Genomic DNA, 13881 nt, shown 5'->3' on the forward strand with positions numbered 1-13881 from the left:
TTCGGAAACAATGACGCATTTTAGTCATGTGATGCAGTCATGTGACTAATTAAACTAAGATAGCAGAGGGCATTATACAGTAGTTGTTTTTCGTGCTCTCAATTTTGACAGCCCTATTAAAGATTAATATCAGTTTGTACATGCTTCAGATAGCTTTTCTTCAAATTCTGTAATTCTCAATCAGTTTTGCAACTTTGTACTTTTGTGTTACTCACAACAACAACTCCATGTCATTGTCAGTCCATTTAAAAAACCCGGTGCTTTTCCTCAACATTTTGCTGCGATGTTTTTAATAGCCGGAAAGTAAATAAACGGCAGACAGAAATAACGCAGGTCATCTTACATTTCACGCATGCGCAAAACAGTAACATAAGCGTTTCAGGCGTTTCAGTGTTGACGAACAACTGTTCGGAAATGATTAAAAACAATAGTGTGGACACATAGTGTTTTTAGACGAAAATGTTATCCGGATTAGTGTAGACGTAGCCTTAGGAAGCTAGAAATACAAAAGACTAAACTATGAAAAACATTAAATCAAAGAAGATTAAATATTAATAAATAATCAAAACATAAGCACTCGGTAACCAGACCCAGGACCTTGACATCCGGCAGCTGTTTTGCTGTGGCTGCATTAGAGATATGCATACAATAAAAATAAGCTCTAAGCTAAAATTCAAATAGAAACAGTAAAATATGATAGTGATCAAAAAAGTCATGAAAAAAGGAATGATATCAAACATCAGCTCAAACTGAGCAATGTATTCAAAATACAGAAGGTTGTTTAAAAGGTGCTTTTGGAGGTAATTGTCATTTGTGGACATCAACACATCTGTCTTTGTTTTTGATGCAGCATTTTATAAAATTCAGATCTGAAATCATAACAATGAAACAGCTTAAAAAAATAGCATCAAAACAAATCTAATGTATATTACCAAAATCCACCAGATTCTACTCCAGGGCCCTTTGTGATAGATTTCATGTTTCATTCAAACTAAAGTGAAACACAGCATATGCAGTGCTATTCAGGCACATTAAAATATTCCTAAGAATGGATCCTGGAATAATTGTAGCTTCCATCTTTAAAGGAGTGAAGAGGAAGAAGTTTACAAGGAATCATTTAGAACAGTTTAAAACATCAACTCATTGAATCCATTAACCTTAAAATGCATAGAGTATTTCTCTAACAGGAGGACACTCTTTATACTCAACTCAGCACAGACACACTGAGGCACCATGAAAAGACAATAAAAATCCAGGATAAACAGGTTCAGTGAATGTGGTGTTGAAGGTGTGGAGGCGGATCAGAGTGCCAGACGAGACTCTGTAGAAGGACAAAGTGCCAGCAGGACAGTCCACATACACTGCTACTCTGTTAGAGACAGAGGAGGAGTAGGAAGAGGAGGGGGGGATGGTTGTGGATCTGCAATTGTGACAGACAAACTGAGGACCACCATCAGTGCAGTGCAGACTCCAGGAATGATCATTGAGTCCAAACCAACAGTCATCATTGTTTCCTTTCCTTCCGATTCTTCTGTAACTCACTGATATAGAAATGTTTCCCTTCCACTCGACCTCCCAGTAACAGCGACCAGTCAGTTCATTACTACATAGCAGCTGAGGCCAAACATTAAATCTGTCTGGATGATCAGGATATGACTGAACCTCCATAATATTATGTGTCACCTTCCTGTTGTTGTCAGACAGTTTGAGGTTTCTATTTACTGTGTTTGTGTCGATTGTGAGTTGACAGGAATCTGATGGAGAGAACAAACACAATCCAACTGCAGTTATGGATCCATCATCTGTTCATTGATTAACACTTTGATGATGACTACTGACATCGGAGATGTAAATCAGTGATGTGACAGTTTGAAGATGTCAGTGTTGTGGTGTGGTGTGGTGAGAGAGAAGAGAGGACCCAACTGGAGGACTTGCAGGCAGATTGAGGATGTGGATGGTGTTTATTGCAAGGACTGGATGGACAGAACATAAACTGACTGAAACTGAATGACTGGTGGACTGAACTGAACCAGAAAACACACATGCAGATTAGAGGACAAGACAAGTAACTGAGGAAAACTGATGACTTAAATATACTGGATAATGAGTTAAAAATAAATGAGTTTCGGTGGGCGGCTGCGTGACCAGTTGCTAAGATGATTTAGTTTGGGTGGATGACCGCATGAATCCGTTCGAGTGGGCAACTGTGTGGCCAGTGCCATAGACAAATTAGTTCAGGTGGGTGGTTGTGTGGCCAGCGGCAGCACCCGCGATGCTCCACTGTGGACCAGCAGAGGTGATGGGACACCTCTAACAGGTGGGAAGGTTGCTGGTGGCGTGATTTGGCAAAGCTCTCTAGTGGAGAAAAAGCAGGACCCACAGGTGGGAAACCTCTGGTGGAGACTTGGCACCGGAACAGGTGTTGGAATTGGCCAGACCCTAGCCGTCCCAACTCAAGAAACAAGTATGGATGCAGGGATGGGTTGAGTGGCTTCCCTCACCTTAGGTGTAGGGACAGGTGCAGGAGCTGGCTGGACACCAGTCACCCAAGCCCGGGGAACAGGTATGGGTGCTGGAGTGGACTGGGTCTCAGCTGTCCTTGCCCTGGGAGCAGGCATGGGAATGGGTGACGGCTGGACGTCAGTTGCCCCTACCCGAGGAACTGGCAAGGGTGCGGGGAAAAATGCTGAGCGCTATCTGCCCGCGGAGTGGTACAGGGACTGGCTGGGCCCTAACGGCACTGTGAACAGGAGCAGGCTGAGAGACAGGTCTTGGGACTGGGAGACAGGTCTTGGCATGGAGACAGGATGAAAGAACTGATCAGATCTGGACTTAAGAATGTCCTTTGTGAAGCCTAAAAGGGAAAAACAGTTTTTATGGGTGCAGGGTGGTAATTACATTTTTTTTGACAATCCACCATAGGTTGACAATAACCAATCACTGGCTTTTTTAGTAGAAGAAAGGGTATTTGGTCTATGGTGAGGAGGAGTCTTTGGCTCATGGTGAAAATGAAGAAAAATGTCTGACTCACTCACCACCAGATATTGCTGCTTGCGAGAGCAGCGGCAGCAGCGGGAGCTTTGCCTCCTCTTGACAGAAACAACAGACCTGCTGAATGATGTAACCTCCATCAGGATGAGATGGGAGGTGGAGCCGCTTTGCCACGACAAGGTGGGAGTGCTAGTGAATGAGGCAGTAGGTGGACGCACGAGGACCAAGCAGCTGGAGATCAGCGGCTGGCGCCTATTTCCCATGGCTAAGGCTCGCGTGCAGGTGAGGCAGCAGGTGGAGGACTGCAGTGCCTTCAAGGACTCTCCAGAGCCAGATGAATTCCCTCAAAGACTGCTCATTTTGGAGCATAAGCCACAGATTAACCCCCAGCTCTCTTTCCAGAAAGAAGAATGCTGCCTGCTGCCATTGGTATAATTCGAGGTCCACTGGGTTCATATCATGTCTTCGCAGCACGAGTCTCGTCATTCTGTCAGCATCGTGGTGTGGTGTGGTGAGAGAGAAGAGAGGACCTAAATGCAGGACTCGCTGGCAGATTGGGGATGTAGATGGTGCATATTGTAAGGAATGGATGGACAGAACATAAGCTGACTTAAACTGAACTGGGTAACACACACATGTGAGAAGAAAGGGAACTGAGGAGAACTGACGGATTAAATACACTGGATAATGAGGATGATAAGAAACAGGTGAGTACATAGCTGAACTTAATCTAACTAACAATACATAGGAAGTGGAACAGAACATAATGCACACAGAAAGATAACTAAGACAGTAAAACAGGAAACGGGGATAGAAAACTCAATGGTGACAAAGCTTAACTGAAAACACTGGGTCAACAAGCCGGGCACCCTGACAGAAGATGGTTGGATGTGTACTGCTTTGTTTTAATAAATCACATTAAAAACGCACTTACACTTCCTCAGACCTGGTTTTAACCATCGGACTCCAGCAGGCTCCACCCTGGAAGGAGGAGGGGAGAGGAAAAATCATTTGTCATTAAGATTACTTCCAGTCTGAGTTATTGTCTGATTGCTGACAACTTAATGAAGACAAACAGAGAATTAGAAAATCATTCATTTTCAAATATATATTCTATTCCAACAAAATATAACAATAAAAATTAAATTGCGACTGTTGTTGGCTAGCATACAATGTTAAAAATAATAAAATGAACAACAGCAGCATCTCTGACTATGGTAATACAAACCTAAATATGTGAAGAAGGCAGCAAACACTGATCCTTGAATATTTTATTTATATATACAAAGATTTAACAGCACGGTAGCTAACAACACTGTACTAAGGCTACGTCCACACGTACACAGGTATTTTTGAAAACGGAGATTTTCCGTTTTCGTTTTAAAAAATAATCCCGTCCACACGTAAACGCAGAAATGAAGGAAAACGCTGCTAGGAACATGCCAAAGCAACAGGTGGCGATATATTCCTAACCGTGTAGAAATGTTGGCCAATCAGAAGTCTAGAAGCCTCGGTGGGAAATAGTAAACATGGATGTGGCATAAAATCAGAACCGAGTCATATGTGTGGAGGGACAGTAACTGTGTGTGTATATGTGAGCATTTAAACACTGCAGAGAGTACAATTAACAGTAACAGCATTGTAGAAATTCATTTCACCAAAACAATAACGTGGCGCACAGTGTGACGTCAAAAAAGGCGCACACCTTTGACGCTGCGTTTTCTCCGTTTTTCTCGTCCACACGTAAATGCAAAAACGGAGTTTTCAAAAATATCCACCCTGGCCGGAGTTTTTAAAAATCTCTGCTTTCAGTGACCAAAAACACCGTTTACGTGTGGACGAAAGGTGCAAACGCATAGAAAAATCTGCGTTTTCAAAAATACCCAGGTACGTGTGGACGTAGCAGTGAACTGCTGTGGATGATTAGCTCTTCCCCATACCTGAGAGTCTTAAGTCTCCAGCGTGGATTCTTCAGTCCAGCCAGCAGCAGCTTTTTTCCTGAAAACCCTGGATGATTGTAGCTCAGGTCCAGCTCTTTCAAATGGGAGGGGTTGGAGCTCAGAGCTGAGGCCAGAAAAGTACAGCCATCTGCTGTGACCAAACAGCCTGACAGACTGAAAACACACAACACTCCATCTGTGAGCTATGATTTTCTGTTTGTCAGATACAATAACATCTTTCAATTTCCATCCATTCAATTTCATTTAACTTTATTTATAAGAGACAATTCCCAATGGACAACAAAAGACACTTCAAGTTGTTAACAGAGTAAGGCAACACACTACAATATCAGCGAGAAAGCTGCATCCAAGACGTAGCTGTGCACATTGGCATACTCCCCCATGTTGCTTGTCTTGTGTTTTTATGGTGTTATGATGTGATGATATTTGTGCTTTTTATGTGCTGAAGTTTTTTGTCTTCTCCTCATGCCAACTACTTTGGGGATCAGTTGGAGCAGAAATTCTTTTTTTCTCCCGATCTGCCCTTTTGTGTTACACATTACACATTCCTGTCTCCCCAACGTGAAGTTTGTGTATTGTATGTATGGTCAGAAAGGTCGGTCATCTCAGTTGCAGGGGCAACTGAGATGACCGACCAACCAAAGAAACCACCCATCCTTATATATTACTATACATAATGATACAATAAGATGCTTGATAATATATACTATATTATTAGTCTCGACTCACCTATATAAGCTCTGATAGCTATACAACTCACCTCCCATTGAAGTTAAAGTATGAACTATTACAATGCTTTTGATGATTTACTAGTGGCAAATCACCAAAAACCCCTCAAAAATTCTAGAAAAGTGGAGTTTTTTTCCCAAGGAAAAAAGAAATCAATACTAGGACTAGCATCCGGTTTCTTGTTACTATTTTGTCTTATATGAGTATATTTACAACACACGCTAGAGCTCAGAACAGACTGGCGGACCCATAGACCACATGCCATCTGCAAATCGGCATTTGAGGGTTCATTGGACATAGGACAGACATGCAGATCCCATTGGGTTCATTCTGGACATTATACGACGTCCAAACTAGGTCCACAATTTGGACTTCCAACCGCAACCCAACGTGAAGGTCAATATGACATTCACCTTTTGAAATTTGGACTTGGCAATTTTTTATAGGTCATGTGAACATCTATAACAAGTGCAGGGAATATACACAATTAATAACATAACCCGGATTTTAAAAATGCATAAATAGTAAAAAATAAGTAATGTCTAAGATTATGAATAGCAAAGAGATAAATTCATTTATTCAATTTCTTTATTTCATTAAAAAGTCAAAATTCATGTAAAATGTGTAAAAACATATGTGCATTGTTTAATATAAGCCAAAAGCCAAGCAACATATTTAAGTTATCTAAGTGATTTATATGTCATCTTTAACCTAAGAAGCAAAAGACCGTGGCAGGTCTGAAAACGCCGGGAGTCCGATTTTCTCACCGGCTCTAGTGGGCCTTGACCTCCCGATCAGCTATCGAGCCGGTGAATAACAGGTGTCTCCGAAAACATCAGAGCAGTTTTGCCAATGTGTGATGTCTTGATAAATCGAACAGATATTTGAAGTTTACACAGCTACATTTTCATCTTTTGGCTGAGGACCAGGTTGAGTGCCCAACCCGGGGCAGGGACAAGTTCCTGCCCCAAGTGGAGGAGTTCAAGTATCTTGGGGTATTGTTTATGAGTGATGGGAGAAGGGAGCAGGAAATCGACAGACAGATTAGTGCTGCGGCCGCAGTGGTGCAAACGCTGTACCGGTCTGTTGTGGTGAAGAGAGAGCTGAGTGTAAAAGCGAAGTTCTCAATTTATCGGTCGATCTACATCCCTACCCTCACCTATGGTTATGAGCTGTGGGTAGCGACCGAAAGATCAATATCACGGATACAAGCGGCGGAAATGGGCTTCCTCCGAAGGTTAGCTGGCATCTCCCTTAGAGATAGGGTGAGAAGTTTGGCCAATCAGGAGAAAGAGCAGGACCAGGATCAGTAGGACCACTGCTCCTTCACATTGAAAGGAGCCAGTTGAGGTGGTTTGGGCATGTGACAAGGATGCCTCCTGGGCGCCTCCTGGGTGAGGTGTTCTGGGCATGGCCCACCGGAGGAGGCCCCGGGGCAGACCCAGGACACGCTGGAGAGATTATATCTCTTGACTGGCCTGGGAATGCCTGGGTGTTCCCCCGCACAAGCTGGAGGAGGTGGCTGGTGAGAGGGAGGTCTGGGCTTCTCTGCTTGGGCTGCTGCCCCCACAACCCGGCCCCGGATAAGCAGAAGAAAATGGATGGATGGATGGATGGATGGATATTCTCATCTGAAAATATCTTAAAAGTTCATTTTGTGACCAAGAAAGAGTAATATTACAGGTAAGTAGCTGAGACCATATTTGGAAACTGGAACTGGCAGAGCCGTGCTATGAATTCTGAAATAGGTTGGGCCACGAACCTGACCCATCTTTCAAATCCAGGGAAATGAAGGTGTTTGTCAGCGCAAATGCATTTGTTGATGCATTTTTTTGCCCTTTTACTGAAAAGACTTTAGTTTGGAGATCTTATTGGATTGCTACATTCTCAAGTATTAGCATAGGCCTGCAAAGTAGGATGTATTTGTGCCAGCTTTATGTTTAGTTTTTGGGGCAGTAATTGTTTCTATTACCAGTGGTCTACACTGTATGTGGGGATTCATTGTACAGTTAGTGTATTGCTGTTTTTCGGTTAGCCCGAATATTAAAACATGCCATTTTATTATTTTGGCTAATTAAAGGACTGTTGCTAAGATCTACTTTACATTGTGTATGGTAATTTACTGCACTGTTAGTCACTACTGTTCATTTTCGTGGGTAATACTACTTTTACAAATCAGACAAGTAAATTAAAAGTAAGTTAAATTATATAATACGAAAGTACACTGAAAAAAGAACCCAGAGCCCACTTACTTAATAGCATTGCGTAAATAAGGCCTAAAATAAGTATAATATTGCTTAAAAATATCAAAATTGTTTTCAACAGGATACATATGAATACAAACCTTTAGTAGACGCTTGACTGTCTACTAAAAATAAAAATAAAAGCGTTCTAACATCTCACCTGTTTGTTTTTATTCAAGCATACATGTATACTATTTTTCCTAATAGAGAGATTAAGCTTGTCTTTCTGTCATGTCGTGATTGTACTTAACTGTATAAAGCCTATTAGACATTATAAAACAAATCATATGTAATAGCGAATTTTGCCAAACTGCTTAAAATACCTTTTTAAACTCTTTTTTTCTTAAAGAAATCTACTAAAAATTGCTAGGTGGCAATTTTTTACATCATGTGTAATTTCCATTCCAAATATTAATCACAGTTAAATTGACGGGAGATGACAGTAAAACTCTGGAGCTGAGATATTACCAGCTACACTGCCGTTCCAATTGTAGAATGATTGCGCTGCGTTCTGGGGAAGTCTGGACTTCCGTCTAATTTTACAAAGTACAGACTAGCAAGAACACGAGTACAGACTTGCATACTTGAGTACTTAGACACCGCCTGTGTTTCCGTCTGTGTTTTCCAGCTGACAAACTGGCCTGTAATGAGTGTGAATGTCAGTGTGCTGGGGGCCTGTATGTGAGTATAGCGCATTTAGTATATTTACATAGCGTATTTCTGATAAGGTATCAGTGAGTTAACCACTAATATTATTTTAAAGGGTATTCAAAGAGTATATTTCATTTACTGAATGAAACTGTAATGTCATTTGAGTTAAAAAAAAATTTGTGTTTTTGTACATTGTCTGTCTTATGTTCAGTAAATGTTCAGTTTCTGTGCTAAAGAGTGGTCTGGGGTCAATTCTTTCTTTAATGTTTATGCAGGAGTTTACTGTTAGTATCCCTGATTCCTGTCTATACGACAACCATTTGTGGTATCTGTGCTATAACGAACCCAACACCCCAACTAGGAAGTCGAAACTGAGGCAAGCAGGGTTAGACTCAGTATAACGAGTGGATTGCTACATGTACAAGGACTTCTGACCTTACACAAGAGCAATAAACTACAAAAAATCTGAGACGAAGTCTATCAAAATGTCCAGCATGGATATATGAAGAATGAAGAGGCACTGCATTGTATATAAAATGAAATATACTTGGGGAAGACTACTACATTTATTGTGGTAACCACACAGGTTTAAAGCTGTTTTGTGGGAGGAGCAAGAGCTGCTCTGGTGTTTTGGGGAAGTCAAACCCATGGTCGGAACTGCTTCAGTAATGCCTACCATGAGTCTTATTTTTAATTAATTGAAAATAATAATCCAACCCCCCCCCCAGCTCAAATGTGTCCTATTACAGGCAATCACATGGGTATATTTCACATTGACCAATACCTTTTTTTTTTTTAAACTGAACAAACATGTCCTAAGGTCCGAGGTTGCTAACACAGGATGAAGAAACGTTCCTTCTACTTCTGTGGATGCCATGTCTTAGACAGTCTGAGGTTTTTATTACACTATTTTCTCCCCTTTATGAAATATTTACACCAAAAGTGTTAGTGGGGGAAAAAGAAAGTGAAAAAAAAGTTTGAGAGAACTGTTAACATATAGGTCACCTGTAATAAATGGGTTACAGTCTTATGAAACATTCCATCAGTTTTTCATTGCACATAATGCAGGGGAAAGGTTAGGATAACAATTAAGTAACTTTATTGTTTTTAGGTTTTTTCCTACTTTCTAAAGAAAATATACTTTCTGCATTAATATAACTTAGAACTGATATTTGGGCAGGATTTATATTCTCCTTCAAACCATGGGTGTTTTTTGAGATAATTCTCTCTCTCTCTGTCTGCTTTTTTGAGTCACTGAAGTTCACCCAGCTGTCCTATCTTCCTCCTTTGATGAAGTCAGGCTCAAAATTCTCGGGGGGGGGGGGGGTTTGTGACAAAAATAGTAAATCTAAGCAAATATTTAGGAATATGTTGCTAATAATTGTGTAATGAACAATCAATACTGCAAGAACCTTCAGAATACTGTCAGAAATTGGGATTTTATGTTTAGTGGACAGAAGTGCCTCTGAAATAAAGACTTCTGTTTTTAAGAAAGAATAAAAATCTCAATTTTAAGAAATGTAACATTATGTTGTGTAAATTAAAATTAAACAGTGAATAAATATCACCAATAACCTCCTATACTGATTATTTCTATGAAGACATTTCTATAATGTTTCCCAAAATTCTATATCATTAATGCCCATAAGAACCTTAAACATGTCATTTGGAAGTTTTTGTCCTACCAGCATGAAAGGATATTGGTATGTCATAGACACAAAATGGCTATATATATGTACGTTTATCAGTTCATAAAGTAATTTTCTAAAAAGAAACGATAACAAAAACAAAACGTGACTATAAAAAATGTTATGACTGTTTTTCAGAATAGAATCATCCACTCAAAGGTAAATAAAAGGTCACTTAACAATTGCTAAGCTGAGCTGTTTGTGCAACAATATAGATTTTAAATGACAGTGTAAGAACATTTTTGAATCCTGACCTGAGAGTTTTAAGTCTACATTGTGGAGTCTCCACTGCGCCAGACAGAAGCTTCACGCCTGAATCGTGCACATTGTTGCTACTCAGGTCCAGCTCTCTCAGACTAGAGGACCGGGAGCTAAGAAACGACGACAGAGCTTGATAGCTTCTCTCTGAGAGGTTACAGGCGCTCAGTCTGAAAATTAATCAAGAACATAAATAATATGTTTCATATATTTAATCACTTTTTTTTCAGTAATACTTCAGGAAACCTCATCAGATGCAACAACAAATGGATGGACTTTAATTGGTTAATTTTGAGAAACAAAATATCTCTTGATCTGACCTCAGACTAGTCAGCTTGCAGTTCAGATTCTGCAGTCCAGCAGAAAGACTGTCAGAGCTTCTCAATGAGAGGTTACAAAGACTCAGTCTGAAAATTAAAACATGAACAATGAAACAACACTCGTTAAACTGTAATCAGGGTTCAGTAAGGAGCTACTTACTACTACATTTAGCGCTATTTACTTGCAATGTGTTTTAAAGAATCCTTATCATCTGAGGTTAAACAGGTTAAAAATGTGACAGTTTCACTTAAAACTAATTTAAAAACAACTATTGATAAAGCTGACATTTATGGGCTAAATTTTTAACTGTTTAATTTTGTCAGCTGAAAAAAAAGACCAAAAGAAAAAAAATGAATATACTTGATCTGACCTCAGAGTTCTCAGTTTACAATGTGGACTCTCCACTGCTTCAGACAGAAGCTTCACTCCGGAATCCTCCATGCTATTGTTACTCAGGTCCAGCTCTCTCAGGCTTGAGGACTGGGAGGTGAGAACTGAGGACAGAGCTCTACAGCTTCTCTCTGAAAGTTCACAGATGCTCAGCCTACAAAAAAATAAGAAAAAATACAGAAAGATTATATTTATGGCATTTGTTCAACCTAGACAATAAAAACTAATATAGTGGAGTCCACTAGAAGTTATGGATAACTAGAAATCTCTTAAGTCATAAAATGAAGGAAACTATTTAAATTTCCTTAAAATCCTAATTACACTTCTGTATTTGCATATAAATAAGTTACAGGCTGTTCAGTGCGCAGGGTCTTTTAGGAGATCCATCTGTGGTGATCTGAATTAGGCTCTCCTGCTCAGACACTGATGACGAAGTAGGCACGGAGGTGAATGGGTGATGTATCCAATCATTTAACCCGCCCGTCTATGAGAAGTATCAGCATAACTGCGCCATCAGCTCCTGAAGGTGCATGTTACAGTCATGCTTTACACTGTTTGATAATGTGTGCTTCTGTGTTGTTTTTGACCATGCAGTTCTTCCAAAGGTTTAACTTCTTTATCATGGCCACAACTTTATCATAAACAATGAATATGGTTGTAGAAACGCCTTGTAATCCGAGAGTGAGTTCGTTCAGACGGGAAAATATATCACACAGATGAGCCAGGCACGTAAGGTACTCTACATCATGCAAATGTTCAGACAGCTCAAAGCGATGGTTACTGAAGAAAACTTTACGTTCTTCCCTCAGCTCAAAGAAACAGGGCAGCACTTTCCCTCTTGAGAGCAAGAAAACCTCTGTGTGGAGTAATACAGTCTCAGGCTCGCTGCCCATCTCACTGCACAATGCAGCAAATAAGTGGGAGTTCAAAAAGTTAATAATTTTTACAGTGGTGTCCAAGACATGTTTCAGATGGACAGGTATTCCCTTTGCAGCAAGAGCCTCTCTGGATGCTGCAGTGTACCCAAGAAGCATCTGGCGCAACTGCCTGTACACACAAACCACACCTCTTTGTCTCCCAGTCATGGCCCGTGCACCATCAGTGCAGATGCCAACACATCTGTCCCACACGAGTCCATGTGTGATCATAAATGTGTCCAGCTTTTGAAAAATATCTACTGCAGTTGTCCTTTCTTCGAGTGGTTTACAGAACAGCATGTTCTCCTTGACGGTTCCTTCATGAATGTTGTGCAAATATACAAGGAGCCACATCCGTGGACTCATTCAGTTGTATTGCGTAAAATTCACTGTGGCGTATGTGCTGAAGTAGCTGCTGTAAAACATTTTCTGATGTTGCATTGATGAGACAGCATTGTTTGATGATGGAATGGACTGTATTGTCTTTTTTGCCTTTTCCCCCAACATTCTCACTACCATATCTAAAGCAGCAGGGAGAATGCGGTCCTCCACAATAGTGTGGGGTTTGTTGTTTTTAGCCACTCTAAAACTGACCATATAAGATGCTTGTGGTCTGTTTTTATTCATAGGATCTGGCACTCGAATGCAGCTTTTACTTGTTGAAAGTGATTTTAGCTGTCGCTCAAAATATTCTCATGGTTTATTTTTCAAATGGGGATGATTTGTCTCTAAATCTCTGTGCAATACTGAAGGTTTCATTGAGTTGTAAAACAATACTTGCACAATTATCACATTATGGCTGGGAAAATCCCCAGTATTTATACATGTGAACATCAGTGAAATATAATTGTCATCATATTTGCGCTTCTTTGTGTTACAGTCAGAGGTGACATGCTTTCTCCCACTTTGAGGCTCCACATCAGACCCTTCATTACTTTCCACATGACTGTCTCCTTCTATGCTAGATACTTGGCTAGTAACCACAGATACATCTGTGCTGGCATCCCAATCTGACAAACACATTCTTGAACAATCACCTGTGCGGTCACTGGCAAATGCATCTTCAGATATGAGCTAAATTGGTGGTAGTGGCCGCTGTTTCGGTGGCAGAGCATTTTTTTCTGGTTAACCATTTGTCCATTTCTTCAACAGTGCAACTTCAACAGTCAGGCGTCAGTCAATTGGGGAAGTCGCACCCATGTATTTTGTCAGGGCAATTGTTTTGCTAAACACCAGAGGGTGGTATATACACATGTATGTAATAGCCACATTAAACTGTATTAGTGCAAATTTAGGCTTTTTGAATTGGTAATTACCCCATCCCACGTATCACCTACAGCCTCTCCCATACCCCCGAGGGTAGGCGTACCCTAGTTTGGAAACCAGCGCAATAAAGAATAATAATATAGAAAAAAGTTAACTCCCATATTGAACTGAGCAGTGCACTAATGCAGAGAAATTACTTTAGAACACCAGAGATTAAATGAATGATAACTGAAGAGTAGGGCTGGGCCATATTATATCGTTCACGGTAATACTGTATAATGTTAGGCAACGATAGGAAAATGAAATATCGCAATAGAATATGAGTAAAACGCGCATGCGCAGTGCCTTTGTTTTCATACGCACATAGCCGATTGTTGAGTGAAACAGATGAACCAGAATTGGTTTGTAAAAATGGTGCAACTTCAGTGATGTGGAACTGGTTTGGTGTTTGTCCGTCAGATACACG

At 40.5% G+C, this 13881-nt stretch overlaps 1 protein-coding gene across 1 annotated transcript in view; it reads right to left on the bottom strand.

Moving 5' to 3' along the window:
- Window positions 1-1640: 1640 nt before the first annotated feature.
- LOC102301828 (NACHT, LRR and PYD domains-containing protein 14) overlaps window positions 1641-13881 on the bottom strand; it is a 14272-nt gene continuing 2031 nt past the window's right edge. The window contains exons 2-7 of the mRNA XM_042215830.1: window positions 11213-11386; window positions 10842-10928; window positions 10518-10691; window positions 4932-5105; window positions 3926-3972; window positions 1641-3537 (exon numbers count right to left, since the gene is read on the bottom strand). Of these exons, the coding sequence (XP_042071764.1) occupies window positions 3482-3537; window positions 3926-3972; window positions 4932-5105; window positions 10518-10691; window positions 10842-10928; window positions 11213-11386 (712 nt within the window). The 3' untranslated portion in view covers window positions 1641-3481. The remainder of the gene's footprint in view (window positions 3538-3925; window positions 3973-4931; window positions 5106-10517; window positions 10692-10841; window positions 10929-11212; window positions 11387-13881) is intronic.

The sequence above is a fragment of the Haplochromis burtoni genome, unplaced genomic scaffold, assembly GCF_018398535.1.
Source record: "Haplochromis burtoni strain Fernald_Lab_line unplaced genomic scaffold, NCSU_Asbu1 Contig_837, whole genome shotgun sequence".
Classification (NCBI taxonomy): Eukaryota; Metazoa; Chordata; class Actinopteri; order Cichliformes; family Cichlidae; genus Haplochromis; species Haplochromis burtoni.